Here is a 27,367-nt window from a genome sequence, read left to right as displayed (position 1 = left end):
TCCCTGTTCCCATTACTATGGAACCCACTTAGACACTGATCTGCCATAGGTTACATCTTTGCAGGGGTTCTAGGTTATCTCCATGAATGGTCCTTGGGTAGAGTATCAGTCTCAGAAAAGACTCCTTTGCCCAGATTTTTTGGTTCTGTTGCTCTCCTTGTGGAGCTCCTGTCCTCACCAGGTCTTACCATCTCCCCTTCTTTCATAAGATTTCCTGCACTCTGCCCAAAGTTTGGGTGTAAGTCTTAGCATGTGCTTTGATGCCCTGCAGGATAGAGCCTTTCAGAGGCCCTCTGTTTCAGGCTCCTGTCCTGTTCCCTGTTTTCTCCCTCTTCTGATGTCCATCCTCTTTGCCTTTCTGAATGAGGATTGAGCATCTTATCCAGAGTCCTCCTCCTTGATTAGTTTCTTTATGTGTACAGATTTTAGTATGTTTATCCTATATTACATGCCTAATATCCACTTATGAGTGAGTATATACCCTGTGTCTTTTTTTTCAAAACAAATTTATTTTTTTTAATATTAATCACAGGTTACTTACTTTGTATCCCAGCCTTAGGCCCCTCCCTCATTCTCTCCTAATCGCACCCTCCCTCCCTCATCTCTTCCTTGTCCTATTCCAAGTCCACTGCTAAGGGAGGGATACCTTACTCAGGATGAACTTTTCCAGTTCTCACCATTTGCCTGCAAATTTCATGATTTTCTTGTTTTTTTTAATTTTTATTTTTTTTATTGCTGTGTAATATTCCATTGTGTAGATGTACCACAATTTCTGTATCCGTTCCTCAACTGAGGGGCATCTGGGTTGTTTCCAGCTTCTGGCCATTACAAATAAAGCTGCTACAAACTTGTACAACCACTTTGGAAATCAACCTGGTACTTCTTTAGACAATCAGGAATAGTGCTTCCTCAAGATCCAGCTATACTACTCCTAGGCATATATCCAAAAGGTGCTCAAGAATTATTTTTTCTTACAAGTCTTTCACTTGCTTGGTTAGAGCTACACCAAGATGCTTTATGTTTTTTGTAGCTATTGTGAAGAGTGTTTTTCCCCTAATTTTTCTCAGCCTGTTTGTCTTTTGTATATAGGAGAGCTACTGATTTTTTTTTTAATTAATTTTGTGTCAAACCACTTTGCTAAAGGTGTTTGTCAGCTGTTCCCTGGCAGAATTTTGGGGGTCACTCATGTATACTTTGTCTTCTTTTCTGATTTGAATCCCCTTGATCTCCTTTAGTTGTCTTATTGCTCTAGGTAGGAGTTCAAGTACTATGAGAGTGCAAACTTGTACAACCACTTAGGAAATAAATATGGTGCTTTCTCAGAAAATTGGGAATAGTGTTATCTCAAGATTCAGCCACTCAGATATACGCCACTCCTGGGCATATACCGAAAAGATGCTCCATCATTGAACACGGACGGACATTTGCTCAGCTATGTTCATAGCACTTTTATTTGCAATGGCCAGAATCTGGAAAGAACCTAGATGGCCCTCAACTGAGGAATGGATACAGAAATTGTGGCACATTTACCCAATAGAATACTACTCAGCTATTAAAAACAAGGAAATCATGAAATTTGCAGGCAAATGGATGGATCTAGAAAAGATCATCCTGAGTGAGGTAACTCAGAAACAGAAAGACATGCAAGGTATATACTCACTTGTAAGTGGATATTAGCCATATAATACAGGATAACTAAACTAAAACCTACAGACCTAACCAAGCTAAACAAGGAGGACCCGAGGAAGGATGCTTAAATATTCAGAATGGCAAATAGTATAGGCACCAGTCGTGATGGAAGAAAGGGAACAGGACTGGAGCCTGCCATAGATATCCTCTGAAAAGTTCTACCCAGCAGGAGATCAAAGCAGATGCTGAGACTTTCAGCCAAACTTTGGGCTGTGCACAGGGAGTCTTATAGAAGAGGGAGGGAATAGAAGGACCCAGCAGGGACAGCAGCTCTTTAAGAAGACAGAACCAAAATATCTGGGCACAGGGGTCTTTTCTGAGACTTTATCCAACCAAGGACCATGCATGGATATAACCTAGAACCTCTACTCAGATATAGCGCATGGTAGCTCAGTATTCAAGTGGGTACCCTAGTAAGGGGAACAGGGACTATCTCTGACATGAACTCAGTGTCTGGCTCTTTGACCAACCCCCCTCCCTGAGGGAGGAGCAGCCACAGAGGAGGGCATTGCAGCCAGTCCTGATGAGACCTGATAAGCTAGGGTCAATGAAGGGGAGATGGACCAGTGGATTTGGAGAGGTGAATGGGTGGAGATGAGGAAGGGAGGGTAGGATTGGGAGGGAATGAGGGAGGGAGTTACAGGGGGGATACAAGGTGAATAAACTGTAATTAATATAAAAAATAAAAATTTAATTAAAATATTTTAAATCTATCAAAAAAGACCAACAAAGCTAAAAAAGAAAAGAAAAAGAAAAAGAAAAAAGATGAGCCCAGGGGACCCTGCAAAGACTATTGCACCAATCAAGGACCATGCATGGAGAGGACCTAGAGCCCCTGCTCAGAGGTAGCCCATAGGCAATTCAGTTTCCATGTGGGTTCCTGAGTAGGGGGAGCATGGGCTGTTTCTGTCATGAGCTCAGTTGTCTGCTCTTTGATCACTTGCTCCTGGTGATGTGGCCTTGCCAGGCCACAGAGGAAAAGGATCCAGGCAGTACTGATGAGACTTGATAAGCTGAAGTCAGGTAGCAAGGGAGAACTCCGAATTTCAGTAGACTAGTGAAAGAGGATAGGAAGAAAAATGAAGGGAGGGTGGGACTTAGAGGAAATGAGGGAAGGGTCTACAATCAGGATATAAAATAAATAACTTGTAAAAATCAATAAAAGGAGAGTTCAAGGCCATCCTGAGTACATAGCAGGGGAAAAAAGAGGGGAAAGTAGAAGGTAGAAGAGGAAAGGTAAACAAAGGAGACCAGAAGAGAAAGGAAAGAAAACAAAGTGCTTTAAAAGTGGTGAAAAGGGGGGCTAGAAAGAGGACTCAAGAGTACTTGCTGCCCTTGCAGAGGATCCGGGTTCAATGCCTAACACTCACACAACTAAAACTACCTGTAGCTCCAGTTCCAAGGGATCCAACACTCACTTCTGGCTGCCAGGGGCATCAGGCATGCATATGGTGGTCCAGACATACAGGCAAGCAAATATTCATATATAGAAATAAATGTATGTATGCATGTATATATGTGTGTATGTATGTATGTGTGTATGTATGCATACATGTATGTATGTATATACCTGTGTATGTGAAAAGAAGACTAGTGGATGGGTTTAATCTAAAATAAACTTTCCAAGTCAACAACACTCAACTAAACAAACCCTTTCCAAACTAAAATTCACCACTGGCTCACGACAGAAGGAGTGGCTTATCTCCTCAGAGGAGCACTATATGCACATATGCCATGCAAACTAGTGAAAAAAAAAACAGCCAGGTTGAGTCTGAGGCATACCTCATGCAGAGACATAGAGGGGACCTATGAAATCTCCTGTGGCGCCTCTTGTGCTATCCCACCTCCAATGAAATACTCTCAATTTGGGGCTGGAAAGATGGCTCAGCAGTTAATCATGTATAGTTCTTTTGCAGAGCGTCAAGTTTGAGTCCCAGCATCTAGGTCAGGTAACTCAAAACTGTCTATAATTCCAGTTCTAGAGGATCCAATCCCCTCACTGGCCTCCTTCAGCACCCTTACTCAGGTGCACATATCCACACACAAACATGCACATAAGTTTAAAAAATGAATAAGGCACATATAAGCCCAGAAGAATGAGGAGAAAAGTCCAGTTGTAGCTGGTAACAGAGCTAGAGTCAAGTATACAACAAAGACATTTGCTCAATCATGTTCGTAGCAGCTTTAATCGTAATAGCCAGAATCTGGAAACAACCCAGATGTCCATCAACTGAGGAATGGATACAGAAATTGTGGTACATTTACACAATGGAATACTACTCAGCAATTAAAAACAAGGAAATCATGAAATTTACAGGCAAATGGTGGGATCTAGAAAAGATCATCCTGAGTGAGGTGTCCCAGAAGCAGAAAGACACATATGGTATATACTCACTTATGAGTAGATATTAGACATATAATATAGGATAATCATACTAAAATCTGTACACCTAAAGAAGCTAAGTAAGAAGGAGGCCCCTGGGTAAGATGATCAATTCTCAGAAAGGCAAATGGACAGACATTGGAAGAGGGAGAGGGCAGGGAACAGGACAGGAGCCTACCACAGAGGGCCTCTGAAAAACTCTACCCAGCAGGGTATCAAAGCAGATACTCATAGCCAAACTTTGGGCAGAGTGCAGGGAATCTTATGAAAGAAAGCAGAGATAGAAAGACCTGGAGAGGACTGGAGCTCTACAAGGAGAGCAACAGAACCAAAAATATCTGAGCCCAGGGATCTTTTCTGAAACTGATACTCCAACCGAGGACCATGCATGGAAAGGACCTAAAACCCCTGCTCAGTTGTAGCCCACGGCAGCTTAGTCTCCAAGTGGGTTCCCTAGTAAGGGGAACAAGGGATGTCTCTGACATGAACTCTGTGGCTGGCTCATTCCTTTTGTTTTTCTACAGCTTTTGTATCCTGTGTGTTTAACCGTTACAAAGAATATGTAAATTTCTTATGAGAACTCTACTGATTTTAGTAGAGTTTTGACTTTAGTGTGATAAACTTAGAAGCTAAATTTTTAAAATCATTATGGATCATCCATAATTCTTATGTTTCACACACCTTAGATCATTTACTAACACCCTCACAACCTGCACGAATCTATAAATGTGTGGATTAAATTTATTAGTGATTAACTTTCAGTCATCAGTAATTTAAGACCACAGCTATCCATTGCCTTAGGTTGTAAATGTTGATTACATGGGGAATTCAAGGCAAGTAAGGCTCTTTACTACATTGTTCTCTTAGAGGCAGGCTAAACAAACAACAGAATTTGTGAAGTGTTCCATGTTTTTGGATATAAGGGTTCCTCCTTTCACAGAATTATTCCAGGATTCATTTGCCAGGGTGGTGACTTCACATGCCATAATGGCACTGGCAGCAGGTCCATCTACAGGGAGAAATTTGACGATGGGAACTTCATCCTGAAGCATACAGGTCCTGGCATCTTGTCCATGGCAAATGCTGGAGCAAACACAAATGTTCCGTTTTTTATCTGCACTGCCAAGACTGAGTGGCTGGATGGCAAGTGTGTGGTTTTTGGGAAGGTGAAAGATGGCATGAACATTGTGGAAGCCATGGAGCGTTTTGTGTCCAGGATTGGCAAGACCAGCAAGATGATCACAATTTCTGACTGTGGACAACTCTAAACTAATTCTCTTGACTCGAGGGCATCTTACCCACCAGGCCATTCCTTCTGTAGCTCAGAAGAGCATCCCATCCCATTTGCTCAAAGTGCCCTGTGATCTCTGCTCTCACTGAAGTTCATTGGGTTTCATATTTTCCTCATTCCTCTCCAAGTCTAGTTGGATTGCAGAGTTAAGTTTATGATTATGAATAAAAAGTAAATAAGAAAAAACAAACAAACAACAGAACAGCAGTCTCAATGTCTATTAACTTTGGTTGTGAGACTCAGCAAAAGTTTCAGTCTCTTAGAATATAAGAGGTATTTTCAGAATATTGCATTGACATAGCACAGAATATACATTATTATTCCAAAGGAAAAAATGGGGGAATAGTGAGGAAATATCAAAACATGACCAAAATCCAACAAGGCAACAATCCAATGTCAAAGAGTTTTGACGTCTCTTATCCCTCCAGATTTTCTCCCTGCAACATATATCTCCTTCATGTTGGTTCTACTTCCTCTATGTAGCAGTCTTTGGTAGCTCTAGCATCTTCATCATCATGGACTCTCCACTTTCACAACTTCATTCAATGGCCTTTTGACTTCCCAAAACCTTCATGCAAGAATTCCCTGGACACACTACCTGGCTTCAGTGGTTTGCTGAAACCTCAGAGAATGAATTCACAACCACTTCACTCTTTCATACTTCATGCTTCTAAAGTCAACACCATATGGATGGCACTGTCTTGTTTGGCTACTAGTTTTGGATTGCTCTTGCCCACTGAATTACATTAGCTGCAATATCTTTATTCAGTCACTTTCTAAGAACAAGAAATAATGCCTTAGGCTCCTTCACAAGTTAGAAGTTTGGGTCAGTTCCAGCACCATTACTCTTGATAAGGTGCAGAATAAAAGATCTCTCATTTATCTATATATATATATGTATGTATGTATGTATGTATGTATGTATGTATGTATTACTTTACTTCCAGCCCCATCCCTCCTCCACTCCAGTACTACTCCCTTCTTCCCCTTGCCTATTCCTCAGAAAAAGAGAGCTACCTTTCAAATCTACCCCAGCTCATCAAGTTGCTCATCATCAGGACCAAGCATATCCTCTCCCTCTGTGGCCTGGTAAGTCTGTCCTGCCAGGAGGAATTGATCAAAAAGCTATCAAGTGAGTTCTTGTCCAATGCAGTCCCCACTTCCTTTACTACCTTACTAGGGAACCCACATGAAGCCTAAGCAGCCCATCTGCTACATCTCTGTAAGGAGCCTAGGTCCAGTCCATGCACAGATTCAATGCAATGCCCATCAAAATACCAACAAAGTTCTTTACAGACCTCGAAAGAACAATTTTCAACTTCATATGGAAAACCAAAAAACCCGGAATAGCTAAAACAATCCTATATAATAAAACAACTTCTAGAGGTATCTCTATCCCTGACTTCAAGTTATACTACAGAGCACCAGTAATAAAAACTGCATGGTACTGGCATGGAAGAAATAGACTGGTTGACCAATGGAATCGAATAGACATTCCAGAAATAAACCCACATACCTGGGACACTTGATTTTTGACAAAAGAGCCAAAAGCATAGAGTGGAAAAAGGTGTTTTCTTAACAAAGGTAATACTCCATTTCTTTCAGCACAAGTCCCAGCTGCTGCATTTTGTTTTCTATTGTTCTTTTTCACTTCAAGCTCTACATTTACATTTTTTCTTTCTGCTCTACTTGCTCATTTTCACTATAGACCTATATGAGTCATTAATAAGAACCATCCACACATTCAACATTATACTGTCTTGAAATTTCCTCTGTCAAAGAAAGAAGTGCATTACTGTTAAGTGTAGCCTCAGTTTTTTTAATATTCCACTTATATACTTATAATTAAACAAGCAAAATAAACATCAAAGAGAAAAGAAATGGTAGTGACCAAAATATCACTGTTACTTGTTGCTCTGAACATATAAACTTAAGTTTAAAAAGGAAGTCCTTCATGGTAAAATTCATTGTCTACATAAATATTTGCAATCAATTTTTTAATATTAATCACAGGTTATTTACTTTGTATCCTAGCCATAGCCCCCCATCCATTCCCTCCCAATCCCACTCTCCCTCTCTCATCTCCTCCCTGCTCATTTCCAAGTCCACTGATAGGGGAGGACCTCCTCTCCTTCCATCTGATCCTATCTTATCAGGTCTCTTCAGGACTGGATGCAATGTCCTCTTCTGGGGCCTAGCAAGACTGTTCCTCCCTCGGGGGGATGGTGGTGCTGGAATTGAATTGCTAGCCATTGAGTTCATGTCAGAAATAGTCCCTGTTCCCCTTACTAAAGAACCCACTTGGATACTGAGCTACCATGGGCTACATCCGAGTAGAGGTTCTAAGTTATATCCATACATGGTCCTTGGTTGGTGAAACAGTCTCATGAAAGATCCCTGTGCCCTGATATATTTGGTCCTTGTGGAGCTCCTGTCCTCTCCAGGTCTAACTGACTCCTCCTTCTTTCATATGATTCCCTGCCTCTGCCTAAGGTTTGGTTATGAGTCTTAATATCTGCTTTGATACACTGCTAGGTAGCGTCTTTCAGATAGCCTCAGTTTTTAAGACAACCGCAGAAGATATCTTGATTATATGCCAGAACATCATAGAGTTGGCGTAATATTGTTTCTTTTTGGAATCTCTTATTCACATTGCTCCCAGCACTACTATACTTTTCCACTGCTGAGATAGAACACGACCTGGGCAACATCTACAAGAAACAGTTGATGTGGGCTCATTCGCACATGGGAGTGTGGAGTGTAGAAGATCTCTGTATTCCCACTTGATTTTGCTGCAGACCCAAAAGTGCTCAAAATATAGTCCATTACATGCAGTTAAAGTGACAAATATTTTCATTTGTTTTATCATGGATAATTTTTTTTTTAATGGCTGCGATGGTTGCTGTAGAATTGAAAGGAAAACACAATTTGTACCTTTTGGTTGCTGAGGTGAGTGGCCTAACCCTCTCACCTGTTCTGAAAAGACAGAAGACGCAGTGCAGGTGGGGCAGTGCCACCATCCCAACAGGATATTCTGGGCCTTAAGCAGCTTCTCCTTGACAGAATTACTCTGCTCTGTCTCACCTGAGAGAATGTGCATGTGAACCAGGGGAATATTTGAGGTGCTGCTAGCATTTGAGGCAACACAGGTTTTCATATAAGAAAACTGGTCTGAAATTGAACACTCTTCTTATTTCGGTTTCAAACTGTTTTGTGTCAGTATGGACACAACTGAGGGGTGTGGGCCTGTCAAGATGGGGAAGAATGAATCAGATCCAGCTCTTGTGTTCATTCTTGATTAGTCTAAGTTTGTTTAAATGTCCTGCAATCTTTAACCCACGGAGAAATTGGTATCCAACTACTTAATTGGAGGTTTTCTAGTTAACGGTTATTAACTTTTAGGAAATGTGTCTCCTTAATTTAGAACAACATTCAAATGATAATAAGCACTACACTTGATGTTATATTTGACCTATTTCTAGACTTCTATGTAGGGTATTCAGAAATAAAGGACAGATATTGTCTTTCAATAAACGATCATCCCGAGTGAGGTATCTCGAAAGCAGAAAGACACACATGGTATATACTTACTTATATAGACCTATAAGATAGGATAAATATACTGAAACCTATACCCCTAAAGGAGAGAAACAAGAAAGAGGACTGGGGGTAAGATGATCAATCCTCACTTAGAAAGACAAATGTGATGGACATTGGATGTAGGAGAAAACAAGCAACAGGACAGGAGCCTACCACAGAGGGCCTCTGAAAGACTCTGCCTAGCAGTGTATCAAAGCAGATACTAAGACCCATAACCAAACCTTGGGCAGAGTTCAGGGAATCATAAGAAAGAAGGGAGAATTAATATGACCTGGAGAGGACAGGAGCTCCACAAGGACCAAATATAACTGGGCACAGGGGTCTTTTATGAGACTGTTTTTCCAACCAAGGACCATGTATGGATATAACCTATTACCTCTGCTTGGATGTAGCCCATGGTAGCTCAGTATCCAAGTGGATACCCTATTAAGGGAAACAGGGACAATTTCTGACATGAGCTCAATGGCTCTTTGACCTCCCCATCCCCCCGAGGGAGGAGCGGCCCTACTAGGCCACAGAGGAGGGCTTTGCAGCCAGTCTTGAAGATACCTGATAAACCAGGGTCAGCTAAGTGGGGAGAAGGTCCTCCCCTATAAGTGGACTTGGAAAGGGGCAGGGAGGAGATGAGGGAGGGAGAATGGGATTGGGAGGGAATGAGGGAGCAGGATACAGTAGGGATACAAAGTTAATAAACTGTAACTAATATTAAAAAATAAATAATAAAAAAGAGTTTTCAGTATACTTCTGCAAGAAAAAAGAAATTGCTAAATATTTATTAACAATTTCTAGTCACATTGCTAAATGAACTAGTTTAACTTTTCAGGGAGTACAGAATAAAACATTAGTTTACAATAGAAAAATATTACATCTATGTTATTAATGACATTCTTTTAGATTTAATAATCCATCCAGCTATTTTCAATATTCAAATATGGATGAAAGAAATAGTATTGGCACAATTATGTATTCAGAAACTTTCTAAAACTCCTTAATTCATCTATGCATATATTTCTGCTCTGGTTTTGCTACCTCAATCTGGTGATAAATTGTGATAAATTGGAAAAGTATCAGTAGAACTTCTTGTTGTTTTGTTGTTATTGTTATTTTTTAGGTTATCACTGCTTGGTGTTTGATGCTGGGAAGATGTGAAATTCTTTTATCTAAGTACATTCATTCTACGCCCAGCATATCAGGATAAATGCAGTCATATACAAGACAGTTGCGGAGCTACTCATGAAGTTGTTCAGAGAGGACAGCTCTGCCATCTAGGGACAGATGTTGCTGACATTACAAATTACAACTGGTGAAAAGGAATTGCTGGAAGTATTTATATAATCAGCTTGGCTGCCGACAGAGCCTTTGACAAGGTCAGATTTTGAAAGGGCAGACACCAATCTCATTAAATTAGCTGATGACACGAGTCTCAGTGAGAGAAGGAATGTGCTCCCTGACAAGACTTGAAGGGATCTCAGCAGGCTATTTTGATGGATCAATCAAGAAAAAAGTAGTTGAAAGAGATCATTTCAAGGTACAATGAAACCTACCATAAAATAAAGGGTATGTAGTTAGAAGCATAGAAAAGTTTTAGTTAAAAATGATATTGTGAATCACCACACAGCAAAAGTGTTCCAAGATGTACGTAAGCTATCTAGAATGCTTATGCAACTTTGAGCTTTATTAATAGACTGTGGTATTTAGTAAAAGAAAAGTGATAGCATAAAGCACTTGGAAGCAGCATACACAAATGTCGCGCAAATGTTCTTTGAGGTTAGTGATGTTTTAGAAGATAACTCCAACTTAGCTTGTAGTATGAAGATTCTTCCTACTAGATTAGCGTAATGGGTGATTCCTTTAAATGCCCGTTGTACTTTGAAATGGAACCAAGCCTTTTCCTAAGGGAGTGGCATGGTCTCCAGTCAGTGCACACTAGAATAGCCTTCTATGTGGTTTATGATTGGTCTCTGTTTTCATTCACTTAGGGTGTATTATGATTACTCACAACACTATTTGGAATGCTATATTCCTAACTATGGGTCACTAACTGAAAATTTGATTTTTACCATTATGTAAGTCTCATTTTTAAAGAACTAAGGTTTCTTCTCTTTTTTCAATAAAATAAGTACATGCTTATTAATAAATTATTTCTGGAATATGATTGTCATGCCTCTATTGTAGAAGTCTATTTCATGAATTTCTGAGAATTTAAAATATTAAAACATGTAAGACTGATAATTTTTGAGAAATTTTACCCTAAAAAATAAGAAACAAAATTCTGATGAGCTCTGTTCCACTGAATAAAATTTACTTGCTGTACATGTAGACCCCAGAGTATAGAAATCAAGTATCACTGATAACACTTTAATTTCATGTTAAGAAATAACACAATAACTTTATTACAGTAGTCCAATTCTATATAGTTGTCATATTTGGAATAAGAGCGTCAAACTATATCTTTGATCTCTATCGTGATGAATTTTCCTTCTATTTTCATGGCCATTGAGCACCCATTTCCAGTTTAGAATTTCTTTTTTTAAATTTTTTTAAATTAAATTTTTATTTTTTATATTAATTATAATTTATTTACTTTGTATCCCAGCTGTAGCCCCCTCCCTCATTCCCTCCCAATCTCACCCTCCCTCCCTCATCTCCTCCCTGACGCTCTCTAAGTCCACTGATAGGGTAGGTCCTCCTCCCCTTCCACTGACCCTTGCTTATCAGGTCTCATCAGAACTGGCTGCAATGTCCTCTTCTGTAGCCTGGCGAGGCTGTTCCTCCCTTGGGGGAGGGGGAGGTCAAAGAGCCAGCCACTGAGGTCATGTCAGAGACAGTCCCTGTTCCCTTTACTAAAGAACCCACTTGGATACTGAGCTGCCATGGACTATATCCGAGCAGGGGTTCTAGATTATATCCATCCATGGTCCTTAGTTGGACAATCAGTCTCAGAAAAGACCCCTGTGCCCAGATATATTTTGTCCTTGTGGAGCTCCTGTCCTCTCCAAGTCATACTAACTCCCCTTTGTTTCATATGATTCCCTACACTCTGCCCAAAGTTTGGTTATGAGTCTCAGCATCTGCTTTGATACACTGCTAGGTAGAGTCTTTCAGAGGCCCTCTATGGTAGGCTTCTGTCCTGTTTCTTGTTTTCTCCTAGAATTTCTTGCAAGTACACCTACTTGAAAAGAAAAAAGTACCTTCTTTTTATATGTGATTGTACCAATCCTACTTGGTTGAGCCTTTATTAAGCAATTGACACACTTTGGATACTTACATGAAAAGCTCATCTTGACCTTCTGTAACTCCCTTCTTCCATAAGACTCCCTGCACTCTGCCCAAAGTTTGGCTGTGAATCTCTGCATCTGCTTCGATCCTCTGTTGAGTGGAGTCTTTCAGAGGACCCTCTATAGTAGGCTCCTATCCTGTTCCCTCTCTTCCACCACTTCTGGTGTTGTGTCTTTCTTGTTTCTGGGTTACCTCACTCATGATGATCTTTTCTAGTTCCATCCATGATTTCCTTGTTGTTAACAGCTTAGGGGTATTCCATTGTGTAAATGTGCCATGATTTCTGTATCCATTCTTCCATCAAGGGCCATCTAGGTTCCTTCTAGATTCTGGTCATTACAAATAAACCTGCTATGAACATTGCTGAACAAATGTTCTTGTTGAATGTTGGAACATCTTTCAGGTATATGCCCAGGAGTGGTATAACTGGATCTCGAGGTAGTGTTATTCCCAATTTTCTGAGAAAGCACCATATTTATTTCCAAAGTGGTTGTACAAGTTTGTACTCCTACCAGCAATGGAGGAGTGTTCCCCTTTCTCCACATCTTCTCCAGCATGTGTTGAGCATGGAGGGGACAGAAACCCCACAAGGAGACCAACAAAGTTAAAAACCCTGATCCCAAGGGGTCCTGCAGAGACTGATGCACCAAGCAAGGACTATGCAAGGAGAGGACCTAGACCCCTGCTCAAATGTAGCCTATTGGCAGCTCAATCTCCCTATGGGTTCCAGAGTAAGGAGAGCCATGGCTTCTTCTGTCATGAACTTGATTGCTTGTTTTTTGGTCACTTGCCCCTGGTAATGTGACCTTGCCAGGCCACAGAGGAAGAGGATCCAGGCAGTCTTCATGAAACTTGATAAGCTATGTGCAGATGGCAGAGGAGGTGAACTCCCCTTTTCTGTGAATTAGGGAAAGTGGATAGGTGGGAAGAAGAAGGGAGGGTGGGACTGGGAGGAGTTGAGGGAGGGGGCTTCAATAGGGATATATAATGAATAAAATATAAAAAATTAAAATAAAAAAGAAAAGAAACTTTGAACTTGTATTGGTATTGAAGTACTGATTGTTTATTCTGGCTCCATTGTGCTTGGTGGTACTGAGCAGCTTCCATTCCAAATGTGCTAAAACAACCATTCCACTGATTTAATACCACACTGAATTCTTCTGAGTGGTTTACCACCTAGGACCTACTAAGATGTCTTCCTCCTTCAAAAGAACATGTCTGAGGTATCTCAAGCTATTTTTTCCTTTATTTATTTATTTATTTATTTATTTATTTCACTTTATATTTTTGTAGCCCCTCCCTCCTCCCTCCGCTGCCCCTTTTCCTCAGAAAGCTGGAACTCTCTTTCCCATCCACTCCAGCTCATTATGTTTCATCAGGACTGAACTTTTCCTCTTTCTCTGTGATCTGTCAAGACAGTCCCACCAGGGGAAAGTGATCTAGAAGCTAGAAAGTGAGTTTATGTCCTATGCAGTCCCCACTTCCCTTACTTGAGTACCTACCTGAAACCTGAGCTGCCCATCTGTTACATCTTTGTAGGGGGCCTAGAAAGATGCATGGTCCTTGGTTGATACTTCAGTCTCAGAAAACCCCTCTGGGCACTGGTTAGTTAGATCTGTTGTTTTTCTTGTGGTACTTCTGTTACTTCCAGGTCTTTTTCTCTTTCCTCCCACTATTCTCCCAAGAATCCGTACTCTATGACCAATGTTTGATTGTGAGTCTCAGCATCTGCTTTGAGGTTCTGCTCAGTACAGCCTCTCAGAGGACAACTGTGACAGGCTCCTGACTGCAAGCATAGCAGAGTATCATTCATAGTGTCAGAGTTTGACACTCTCTGATAGGGTGGGTCTTTGGTTGAGCCAGGCATTGATTTGGCGTTCTCTCAATCTCCACTCTATCTGCTCTATCTTCATTCCTGCACATCTTGTATGTAGAGTAAATTTTGGGTCTAAGTTTTTGTTGGTGGGTTGGTGTTCCCAACCCTTTACTAGAAGAGTAGTCTAGTTAGAGGCTGTCCTCTTCAGTCTCTATCGTCTCTGCTACTAGAAGTCTTTACTTACATCCCCCTCATATCCTCCCAGGAGCCTACCCTGACTTATGGGTCTCCAGCTTGTCACAGCGATGTCCCCATCCTCAGTTTGTCTTTTCTCTACAGACCTTCTATCCTCTTGCTCATATTCTCCACAGGTATAATCTCCACCCCCTTAACTCTCTGTGCCCCCTCTTCTACCTTGTTCTTACTTCGTTTTATGTTTGTGTGTGTCCTCAGATGCTAGAAAAGAGTTCCAGATCCCCTGTAGCTAGAATTAACCAACAAGGATGCTTAGAACCAAACTCGAGTCCTCTGGAAGAGTAGCAAGTGCTTTGAACTGCTGATCCACTTCCCTGGCGTTTTATATAATTCTTACTTCTTAAGCCATCTGTGTATATGTCTAATTTTTTAAAAAAAAAATTTAGTTAACTCTGGTGCTTTTATGAAGTTCAAAGCCACATCATTGAATGATGTCAACAATATCAAATTGCTACAAAAGATTCTAAACACAGAACTATTTATCTTGTAAGCAGTTTGGAAAGAAAAGACAGTTTATCTGGTGACTGTGGATCAGCACTTAAGAGCACTACTTCTGATATGAAGTCAAAGTCACTTTCAGAGCCTAGACTGCCTTTCAATCATTGCCTTTCTTGTGGCTTCTTTCATACTTGCCTGTACTCTATGCATTAATAGCTTAAGGATATTTTAGTTGGAGCCAATGACTTGCAGTTAGAACATGTTAGAGCGTCACCAAATTTTCTGTTCCCATCATTATCTCAGACTTTTGTTGATTATCAACATTTATCTTTGATTTATCTTTTAGTTAAGCAGTAGTTATTGCCAAAACAGGTATATACTCAAGTCACCACACAGAGACTAGGATTTATCTAATTAACTTAGAGCACAATGCTGGGCAATAATTACTCGATCCTAAACCTCCAAGCCCGCATAGTTTCCTCTAAATTAAGCCCCTTTACTTTGGCCGTTGTTAATGATCTTTCACTTTTTGTTATAGTTCATAGCATTTGGTAATTTACTTCTCATATGTAAATGAAGACACTTTTTATTCTATTTTATGCAATGAATGTTCTGTCTAGGAAATAGTCTGCCTCTCTTGGCTGCATTGGTAGTAACAAATACCAACTTGCATTATTTTTTTTTTTCATGTTAACTTTAGTCTCTTTGTTAGATAGTGGATAAGGAGAGCAGGGAGAAAACTCAGAATATTCTAAATCTTCTCTAGTTGTCCCTGATAGAGTTTGAACCATGAGACACTATGGTTCAATGCTGAAATTTTATGTAAGCAAAAACTTACATATGAAATATATGTAAAAATAAGAAAAAAACATTTCTAGAAAATAGTAAACTTGCCTGTGTTGTGTAGATTTCTCCCATTATTCCTCTATGCTTTGTCTTAATCAAGGGTACTAGTCCTGTGCTTTTCCCCCTCTTCCTGGCATAGGTGGATAGCAGGGCCTACCCCTACAGGGACTAGTTATGTACCTTTGTGTGCCACTCATGACAGAATTAAACAGTGTGCAATGGGCTTCCCAATCCAAAGTCTGACCTGTACAAGCCTACTTCTTCATCTGTACAATATGGTCCTCTCTAGATTCAGATACCCAAGTCAACAGAGCATACAGGAACCATTTCGCAAATGGTCCTTTTGTACATCTTCTACAGTGCCTTGTCCATAGGAAATGCTCACAATTGTAGTTACTGTCCTGGATTGCCTATGATTTTTTTCGTTTTGGCTTTCTTGCTGTTTTTGTTTTACATCTCTTTCAGTACTCACTATAGTAATTTTTACTTGAGACTCCAGGGGATAGGAACAGATGTGAAATTCTCCTACAGCTAGAAGGTATCAACACCACTATGCTTTGACTGCTGAAATGAACCAGCAAGTAATTACAGTTTCAAATTAGTATTTTAATGAGCCAGTCTTAGCAAATATAAAGTACTGTAAATCTCTCAGGTATTCATGAGACAAAAAGGAGGGAGGACATTAAGTAAGAAGACCAACAGATGTGTGGTTGACACGTGTTGGTATGATAGTTGAGTGTTCCATTTTTTATAAACCACGTCAAGGGACAAGGTACATATTAGTCAAATACCTGAATATTCTTAATCACAAATACTTATAAACCCTCAATATAAACTAAAAACTAAACCTCAGTGCAAAATGTTTAGGCCAAATAAGTTCACTATTTTTCTCACTTAGAAATTTGTAGTGTGGTATTATATTTATACAGACTGATACCCAGCAGTATTTACTAACAGAATTGTAAATTGTTAGAACAAAGTAGAAATTTTAGAAACTGAGTATTAGTGAGAAGATTGCATTATTATATTTGCATTATTATAGTTTATTTCTAAAATGTTTGTAGAACTAAGTTTGTATTTCACTTTAGTTTGTATTTCACACTAAGTTTGTATTTCACTTGTGTGTATTATGGCACAGCCTATACCATTAAATGAGGAGGCATGGATAATGTAAAAAAATTATTTGAATGCAGCATTAAAATGTACTATTACATATTGTCAGCCCAAAGGAAATTCTATTATCCCAAATTATGACAGTTAAAAAAAATCCAGCATTCTTCAGAAAATTGTAAAGCTAGTTTCCTTCTACCAAAGGGACAAATGGCTATCTGTGATCCCTATTAGCAAACCAAAGCACACACTGGCCTCCAGACTCCTCCATATCACTGTTACACGTGTCAGAGTCCATACTACCATCCTAGCTTTTTTCAGACCTTTGAAGATTATTTTCACTTCTCCCCACAACACACCAACACACACACACTCAACTTCCTCCAGCTTAGGACCTCCCCAGCTTCTCATTCTCCTTATAACCCCATTAAGTTAACTGTGTTTTCTCTTGGCCTTTTCTCTTTCTCTTGTTTCTCTTCTCTTCTCTTCTCTTCTCTTCTCTTCTCTTCTCTTCTCTTCTCTTCTCTTCTCTTCTCTTCTCTTCTCTTCTCTTCTCTTCTCTTCTCTTCTCTTTTTTTCCTCTTCTCTTCTTTCTATTCTCTTCCCTTCTCCTCTTCTGTTTCTGCTTCTCCCCTAGCCAGATCTAGCCAGCTGCCCACGTTCAGTCTACTGTTTTCTCTCTCTGCTCTGTATACTTCCAGATGCATCTAGCTGTTTTATTCCTCACATCTATAATAAAAAACCTTCCCCTTAAACATACCATGAAGTGGACATGATGTCAGCTTATACACATGTGTCTTTAAGATATATTAAAGGGAACTTGGATCTGCTTATTTACCAAGGTCATTTGCATGATAAATTTGATTGGCTACTAAAATTCTCTGTGACATTTTCTTACACACAATATAATGTTATTACCATCTACTTTACAAGTCTAACTGAGAAAGGGAAAGGGAATTCAGTGATGCATTCATACAGTACAGGCTAGCATGAGGACATATTGGATATGCAACTGAAGAAATATACTATACAGTATATGCAGTGGAGAAGATCTGATACATATAAGCAGAAAGCTCCAATTTCAACTTGGAATATGTGGGCCTCCTATTAAAAAAATTAACGAGTGGTTCAAGGAAAATGAACATAAACATGTTTCCACATCATCAAGTAGGAGAGTTGTTCACTCAATCTAGTCCTTCAAAAAAGCGACCCTTAGTGTTGCTGTCTTAGAGGCCTGCCCAGTAAGTACTGTCCTTGCTCTCACTTGCCACAGCTAGCTTTGTTGATCCTCTTGCTCCTTGCTGCTGCTCCAAAAACTACTCAGCCCTCTAGGTCCCATGTGCCATGATTACCCAGATAAGCTAGATAACACAGAAAATGGAAATCCTGTCCTTCTCTGTGGTCCTGAGGAAGACTTTTCTTAATATTCACAAGACACCAACTGGTAACCCAGGTTGTATTGATTTATTATTTTTACAGAGCCATCAAATCTAAGGTGACGAGATGATGAGATAGGTTGGGGCTTGTTATTTTTCTTCTGGGGTTTTAAGAACCTCCTTTTAATGTTAGCATATAACTTTTATTACATCTGTCTACAAAAGAGTAATAACTGTATTCTAAAATTGGTTTAATTTTGGAAGATTTGGAGGATTTCATTAATGAGTACTGATTTGATCATTTCCACTCCTTCCTCTCCTTCTTCCAATTTCTCCCATGTCCCCCTCACTCCCATCAAAATCATGATCTCTTTTAAGTTATTTTTTTATTTTTATTTTTTATTTTTTATTAATTACAGTTTATTCACTTTGTATCCCCCATAATCCCCTCCCTCCTCCCCTCCAAGCCCCATCCTCCCTCCTCCTTCTTCTCGCTTGCCCCTCCCAAGTCTACTGATAGGGGAGATCCTCCTCTCCTTCCTTCTGATCTTAGTCTATCAGATCCCATCAGGAATGGCTGCATTGTCATCTTCTGTGGCCTGGTAGGGCTGCTCTCCCCTCAGGGGGAGGTGATCACTTGGATACTACGTTGTCATGGACTACATCTATGCAGGGGTTCTAGGTTTAAGCTGTACTATAGAGCAACAGTTATAAAAACTGCATGGTACTGGCATAGAAACAGAATGGTGGATCAATGGAACCGAACAGAGGACCCAGAAATAAACCTACACATCCATGGACACCTGATCTTTGACAAAGATGCCAAAACCATACAATGGAAAAAAGATAGCATCTTCAACAAATGGTGCTGGTCTAACTGGATGTCTACATGTAGAAAAATGAAAACGGATCCATACTTAAGTAGTAAGTTATTTTTGTTACAAGTACATACACAAACAGACACAATACATGTATGTATATACAAATGCAGCCTACTGAATCCATATCGCGTTGCTTATACGGGTATGTGTTTAGGACTGACCCCATGCGATTGGGTAACCTATCAGGAGGCTTTTCTTTGGAAAAGACTGCCTTTCCATTTTTCATCAACCATTAATTTTTTGTAGCTCTGTATCTGAATATCTTGCATTGTAAAATTTCCCCATCCATAGTAGCATGCCAGCTGATGCTGTCATTATGCAGATCTTATTTAGGAAACAATATTGTTGAGATTTCTAGGGTGCAGCTTTCTTGTCTTAATAAGTTTATAGAACCAGGTAAAAATTCTCTCCTATTGAGTGGAACTTGAGTACAATTAGACAGATGTTGATCACCTCCAGATGGAATTGCTACAACTGCATGTTTGAAGACATCTTGCCCTGCTGATCATTGCTGTGGTTTGTAGGCGGGTGTGACTATTGATTGCTTTTCTTCTTTGGTAGCTTATATAGTACTTTCAGATACTATAAGAGATATTCCTCAAGGAGGATGCCTCTAGGTCAATTCCAGATTTATTCTTTTACATCTAGTGTTTAAAGGATATATCATCTTCAGCAATAGGGTCCTTCCTCAAGTTCTGGGAGGCAACCAAGGTTAACAGTGATTGCTTGTATTGTTTGGGGAGTTTCTTGGATTCCCATGATCAACCACTAGAAAGGAGTTTCCATGTTAGGCAGTGGAGGTTTTGTTAAATAGTCTATGATGCTTTGAGGATAAGGTGATAAGGTGGCATGACTTTACACACACAGAGACACACCACATGCACACTTATATATTATATATACATATATATTTATTTTTAAATAACAAACTAAAGCATTGCCTCATGGCTTTTGCAAAAATTCTTAGTGATGTTTATCCTTTTACTTTCCCTCTCCTTCTGTAATATGCTCCCTCCTCTTTTCCTAATTAAATTAAACCCATTTTTACTATGTCTTTCTTTATAGGTTCTGCCTCCTATTTTATACAGTATCCCCTTTCCCATGATCTCTTTTTACTGTCCTGGTTGCTTCAGTTACTACAGTTACACACTCACTTCTAAAGATTTGGAGCCAAGATCTACAAATAAGAGTATGTATAATAGTGTTTGTTTTTCTGACTTTTGTTTACCTTAGTAAGTGTAATATTTTTAGTGTCATCCATTTACCTACAAAATTAATGGTTTCTTTTTTCTGTGATTGTTATGGAAAGACAAGCTTATATGATGAGGGATGAGAGCTACATTTATCTTTGGGTGTAAATACAATTTTTCTGATGTAGTTAGAATAGAATTACACTGTATATGCACCACATTTTTCCTTATCTATTCATCAATTAAATGACATTTAGGTTGTTAAATACTTTTAAAGATTTCTTACTCATTTTTTTGAGAACTGTATTCAGATCCATGGATCATTTTTTAAAAGGGTCATTAGTCTTTTTGATTCTTTATATAATCTGGATATTAATACACTTCTGAGATGTATAGGTGAAAAAGATTCTCTCTAACTTTATGGGTTTTCTCTTCACTTGACTGTTTTCTTAGCTGTGTGGTAACATTTTAGTTTTATGACCTTCCAGTTGTCAATTGTTGGCCTTAATTTCTGAACAAATGAAGTCCTATTCAGATATTTTCCTGTATCTTATAATTCTGCCTATACTTTTGTCTAATACTTTCAGGTTTCACATTACAGTTTTTGGTAGTTTTGTACATTTTTATAGGTTTAATTTTCTTCTTCATGTGGCCATCAGTTTTCCCAGAATAATTTCTTGAAGATGGTGCTTTTCCTCCAATGTATGTTTTTTGCATCTTTATTAAATATCATATGGATACAGATACATTCACTCATGAGTCTTCTATTTGGTTCCATGAGTCTATGTCTGTTTTTGTGTCAGTGTCATGCTGTTTTAAGTACTATAGCTCTGTAACATAGATTGAAATATGGAATGGTAATATCTCCAGCATTGTGCTCGTTGGTTTAGGATGGCATTGGCTATTCTATGTCTTTTGTGGTTCCATATAAATTTTAGGATTTTCATTTTTGTGAAGAATGTCATGAAGATTTTGGCTGGAATTGCATTAAATCTGTAAATGACTTTGGTAAAATGGTCATTTTCACAATATTAATTCTACCAATCCATGATCATGGTAGATCTTTCTAATCTTGTAGTTTCTCCACCTAAATCTCTTTAGGTTATTTTTGAAGCTATTCATAAGTGGGAGTGTCTTAGTCAGTGTTCTATTGCTGTGAAGAGACACCATGACCATGGCAACTCTTATAAGGAAAAACATTTACCTGGGGCTTGCTTATAGTTTCAGAGTTTTAGTGCAGTATAACCATGACATAAAGCATGGCAGCACACAGGCAGATATAGTATTGGAGAATAGCTAAGAGTTCTATGTTCAGGTCTGATGGGAACAGGAAGAGAAGGAGTCTGGTTTGGGCTTCTGGATCTGGTTTGGGCTTCTGAAACCTCAAAGTCAAACCCAATGGTGAACTTCCTCCAACAAGGCCATACTTCAACAAGACCTACACCAACAAGGCCACACCTACTTCAACAAAACCACACCCATTCCAAAAAGGCCACACCTCCTCCAAGGCCCACACCTCCTCCAACAAAGCCACACCTACTCCAACAAAACCACACCCACTCCAACAAGGCCACACCTACCCCAACAAGGCCCACACCTCCTCCAACAAGGCCACACCTACTCCAACAGGCCACACTTCCTAATGTCATTCTCTAAGCATTCAAATACACGAACTTACGGAACTAGTCTTATTCAAACCACCACACAAGATGTTTCCATGATATATTTACCAGTATGTTTGTTGTTGGTATATAGACAGGCAGCTAATTTTTTAAACTGCTACTTTGCTGGAAATAGTATTCATTTCTAGAAGACTTTTGATGGAATTTTGTGGATATCTTATATGTAATATCCTGTCATGTGCAAATATAGATAATAAGACTTCTTTTTTTGTTATTCCTTTCATTTTCTTCTCTTGTTGCTATAGCTAATACTTCAAGCACTGTATTGAACAGAAATGCAGATGTGAGAATTTCTATCTCATTCTTAATTCTAATGGGAATGCTTTGAGTTTTCTCCATTTATGATAATGCAGCTGTGGGTTTTTCACATTGTAGTCTTTATAGAGGTATAGTCTCTCCAACCCTGATCTTTCTAATCTTTTCATCATGGAGACATGTTAGATTTTGATAGATCATCATGTGATTTTTGTCTTTTAGCCTACTTATATAATCCTTTACATCTATTGGCTTACATATATTGAACCATATTTGTATTTCCAGAATAAAGCCAACTTGATTGTGGTTTGGAAGGGTTCTTTCTTATTCTTTTTCTTTAAAAAAAAAAAAAAACATTAGAAGGATTTTGTGTATATGTTATTGGAAATCTGATGGAATTCTGCTATGAATCCATCTTGAACAAGGCTTGTTTCCATTCAAAGGTGTTTTTACTCCTGTTTCTGTCACATTGTTTGTTATGGTCTGTTTAAGTTGTTAATATCATCTTAATTTAACCTCAGAACTTCCATGCATCTAGAAGTTTATTCATTTTCTTTCTCAGATACCTTTTCTTGAGTTGCATCATTAAGTCATTTGCTTGTGTTCTTTCTGATTTTTTAAAAGTGCTTAGTATTTTCACCTAATAGTAGTGTTTTTAAGGTGTTCCCAGAATTTGTTCATGTGTTTTGTCTGTTTGTTTTAATTTAATGCAAGGAATTTTTTTCAGTTTATCTCTTGATTTCTTCTTTGATCTATTGAGTATTCAGTAAATGTGTTATTTTGTCTCCAAACACTTGCATAATCACTGGAGATTTGCTCGTTATTGGATTTAAGCTTTATTGCATTGTGATCAGATAAGCTATATGAAGTTATTTAAGTTTTATTGAATGTGTAAGGATTTGTTTTGTGTCCTATGATATGATTTATTTTAAAGACGCTTTCATGGGTTTTCAAATAAAATATATATTCTTTGATTTTTATGTGGAATATTTTTTAGATATATGTTAGGTATATTTTAAAATGTTGTCATTTAATTCTTGGACTATGAGTGCTCTGTTGTAATTCCATGTCTTTCATCCCTGTAATACACTTTTTTTATGTTCTATGTCCTTGTTTCTGTGTGTCTGTGTCTTTCTTAATTCATGGAAATTTTCTTGTATGGTCCTGTTCTCGTTCTCATTTATGTCATTGACCTGGGACTCTTTTCCTTCTCCTATGCCTGGCATTTATTCATTTTTGATATTGCTTTCTTTTATATTTGGGATTATAATATAATTACATTGTTTTGCCCTACTCTTTACTACATTCAAGTCCTCCTATCTATACCACATTGCTTTTTTTCAAATCAGTGGCCACTTTTTTGTTACTGATTGTTACATGCACTTATATATATGTGTATACATATATTTCTAAATATAACAAGATCAGTCTACATAATGTTACTTGTATGCATGTTTTTGAGACTGACAATTGGTGTGTTCTGCCCTGGCAAAGATGATCCCTGCTGCTCTCAGCATTCTTTAGTTTTTCTTTGTGAGGGTGCCCTGCCCACATTGGTATAATATACTGCTGTCATCCTTGTTCAGTTCATGTTTAGGCAATTGTTTTGGTGAGATGTTATGTATGGGTGTCGCTCCTGACATTACTAGGAGACACAGCATCACAGGAAACTCCCTAATTATCTGGCTTTTACAATCTTTTATTTTTCATTATTATTGTTATGTTATTATTATTATTACTACTACAATTTATTTACTTTGTGTCCCAGCTGTAGCCACCTCCCTCATCTCCTCCCTGTCCCAAACTCCCTCTTCCTTCCCCCCTGCCATGTCCTTCCATTAGTCTACTGGTAGGAGAGGGCCTTCTCCCCTACTATCTGACCCTAATCTATCAGGTCTCATCAGGACTGTCTGGATCCTCTTTCTCTGTGGCCTTGTAAGGTTACCTTGCCAGAAGGAGGTGGTAAAAGAGCAGGCAACCAAGTTAATTTCAGTGACTGCCCCTGCTTCCCTTACTGTGGAACAGACATGGAGACTGAGCTGCTCATGGGCTACATCTGAGCAGGTTTCTGGGTCCTTCCATGCACGGTCCTTGGTTGATTCATCAGTCTCTGAAGGGCCCAGATTTTTTGCCTCTTTTGGTCTCCTTGTGGAGTTCCTGTCCCCTCCAAGTCTTTCTATCTCCCCCTTCTTTCATACGATTTCCTGCACTCTGCCCAAAGTTTGGTTATGAGTCTCAGCACCTGCTTTGATACCTTGCTGGGTAGAGTCTTTCAGAGGTCCTCTGTGGAAGGCTCCTGCCCTGTTCCCTGTTTTCTCCCTCTTCTGAAGTCTATCCTGTTGACCCTTCTGCATGAGGATTTAGCATCTTCCCTAGCTACCTCATGATCCAGCTATACCACTCCTGGGCATATATCCGAAAGAAGCTCAACAAGGACATTTGCTCAACTATGTTCATAGCTAGAATCTGGAAACAACCTGGATGTCCCTTAACTAGGGAATAAATAAACTGTGGTACCTTTACATAATGGAATACTACTTAGAATTAAAAACAAGGGAATCATGAAATTTGCAGGCAAATGGACGGAGCAGAAAAGATCATTCTGAGTGAGATAACCCAGAAGCAGAGAGACACACATGGTATATACTCACTTATATAGACCTATAAGATAGGATAAATATACTGAAATCTATCCACCTAAGGAAGATAAACAAGAAAGAGGACCCAGGGTATGATGATCAATCCTCACTTAGAAAGACAAATGGGATGGACATTGGATGTAGGAGCAAACAAGTAACAGGACAGGAGCCTACCACAGAGGGCCTCTGAAAGACTCTACCTAGCAGTGTATCAAAGCAGATATTAAGACACATAACCAAACCTCCAGCAGAATGCAGGGACTCAAAAAGGGGGGGGCAGTTAATACGACCTGGAGAGGACAGGAGTTTCACAAGTGCCAAATATATCTGGGCACAGGGGTCTTTTATGAAACTGTTTCTCCAAACAAGGACCATGTATGGATGCAACCTAGAGCCCTTGCTCAGATTTAGGCCTTGGTAGTATCCAAGTGGGTACCCTAATAAGGGGAACAGGGACTGTTTCTGACATGAACTCGATGGCGGGCTCTTTGCCTCCCCCCTCCCCAGGGAGGAGCAGCCCTGCTAGGCCACAGAGGAAGACTTTGCAGCCAGTCCTGAAGACACCTGATAAACCAGTATCAAATGTAAGGGAGGAGGTTCTCCCTTATCAGTGGACTTGGAAAGGGGCAGGGAGGAGATGAGGGTGGGAAGGTGGGATTGGGAGGTAAAGAGGGAGTGGGGATACAGCAGGGATACAAAGTTAACAAACTGTAACTAATATTTAAAAAACAAAAATTAAAAATAAGTGTATATTAGCCATATAATATAGGATAAACATATTAACATCTATACTCCTAAAGAACTAAACAACAAGGAGGACCTTAGGAAAGATGCTCTTACAATCTTTCTACTCCATCTTCTGCAGTGTTCTCGGGACTTAGGTGCAGGACTTGTTTTGCAAAGGAATCCTTTGGGACTGGGTTCCACAACTCTGTATTTTGATTGTCTGTGGTTTTCTGTAGTAGTCTCCATCTGCTATAAAGAGAAGTTACATTGATGAGGGGTAGGGACTACTCTTATCTGTGTGTAGAAGGACAAATATTTAGAGTAGTTAGGGATTAAGCTGCTTTCATAACATAGTAGTTGTAGATTCTCCTTCAAGACCTATGACTGAACTGGACCAACAGGTTTTTTTTTTTTTTTTTTTTTTTTTTCAGTGACAGGATACTGAGGGTTGAAGTGCAGGGGATGAGAAAAAATAGAGAAGACAATAGAAAATAGAGAAGACAAAAGCTGGGATCAGGAGACCTTTCTTGCATAAACTTTGTCTTTTGTCAAGCAAGCTTATTAAGAAGAATTTTATGAACTATTTTCAGAAGAGAAGTGAGGCAAAATGGGGACTTCTATGGATTAAGTATCCATGATATGGGAGGAATTCAGCAGGAGGCTAACCAAGCAATATTGTATAAGGGGAATGAAGGATATCTCAAGAACCTTACAGACCAAGGGCACAACAGCTTTGTGACTGATAATCATAACCCATATAGTGGGAAACATTGGAGTCTCAGGATCTAAAGTCATGGCTCTGCTATGCCTTGACCCCAATTCTGCCAAGCATATTCCTTGTTTTAGAGAGGGAGTTGTATTCCTTTTCCTTACATCAGAGTCTCAGGGAAAATCTCCCAAGGCCCTAGCCCCAGGCAATAATTGGCTCTGTCAAGATGTTCCCAATTTTTAGAAGAAGCTATATTCTTATATACTTTCAATACCTTTTCATTTTCACTTTATTATAATATACATTAGCTAACAGTCACATTCTGGTATTGTACTATCCAGCACATATATAAATTTGTGTAATGCCTAATTGTTTCCATTCTAGTCGTAAAATTCATCTTTTCAAGTTAACTATGCTCTAGAAAAGTAAATGAATCTCTGATTAACAGCAATTTGGAGTCTGTTAACATTGGGCTAGGCATATTGAAGGTATGATATGATTTAAAGACATTAATTTAATTTATACTGGCTTACTATGGGCTATTTTCAAAATATACATATGGATTGAATTTAAGAGGAAGCAATCAGAGAACTTTCTGTCCTATAACTATTCAGGCCATTTATTTTAATTTTCTACATGTTTCCTATATACCAGTATAATTGAAACAACTCAGGTACAATTATTATAGATATTTTAATAAATTATTTCAGGAAAAAGTATTCCCCTTATTACTAAAATTTATTACCACTTGAAAATACTAGGAAACATGAGTTTAAGTAATTATATTTAAAAAAATGTCTACACAGTGATCTTTATGTTTTAGCAATCTTTTTTGTTTGAATGTTGCCATAGTAAAAATATTAAATTACACTGTGCACAAATCAGTTACAGGTAATAGTGTAGAAATTTTCTAAGGATAACACTTTAAAAGTGCAACTAATTAATTCATGACCTAGAATGAGGAGTTTTAAGACTTTTCTACATAATGTTATCTACCTTCCAGAAAAGTTCTACAAATTTATATTGCCAGCAAAGTAGAAAACTCTATGTGCTAAATTATTAGTTGGTTTGTATTTTCTTTTTCATTTAGTTTCTAAGAATTTTGGAATTCTTTCTTGATTTCTTGTGTAGCACCTCATCATTTACAATTAGTTGTTTAATCTGTTTCTGTATTGAATTGAGATGACTTTGTTGTCCGTTTT

The 27,367-nt window shown here is 38.8% G+C and overlaps 2 protein-coding genes across 2 annotated transcripts in view; both read left to right on the top strand.

Moving 5' to 3' along the window:
• The window catches only part of Nxph2 (neurexophilin 2), a 99,776-nt gene that overhangs the window by 49,746 nt on the left and 22,663 nt on the right, over positions 1-27,367 (top strand). The window lies entirely within an intron of this gene.
• On the top strand, positions 4,892-5,371 carry LOC110556454 (peptidyl-prolyl cis-trans isomerase A-like). The gene is made up of 2 exons (XM_021650217.2): positions 4,892-4,905; positions 5,013-5,371. The coding sequence occupies exons 1-2, from the start codon at positions 4,892-4,894 to the stop codon at positions 5,338-5,340; spliced, it is 342 nt and encodes a 113-aa protein (XP_021505892.1). The 3' UTR covers positions 5,341-5,371.

This window comes from Meriones unguiculatus, chromosome 8, assembly GCF_030254825.1.
Source record: "Meriones unguiculatus strain TT.TT164.6M chromosome 8, Bangor_MerUng_6.1, whole genome shotgun sequence".
NCBI classification, from domain to species: Eukaryota; Metazoa; Chordata; class Mammalia; order Rodentia; family Muridae; genus Meriones; species Meriones unguiculatus.
The sequence above is the reverse complement of the archived record's forward strand: the minus strand, read 5'-3'. Positions and strand labels throughout refer to the sequence as shown.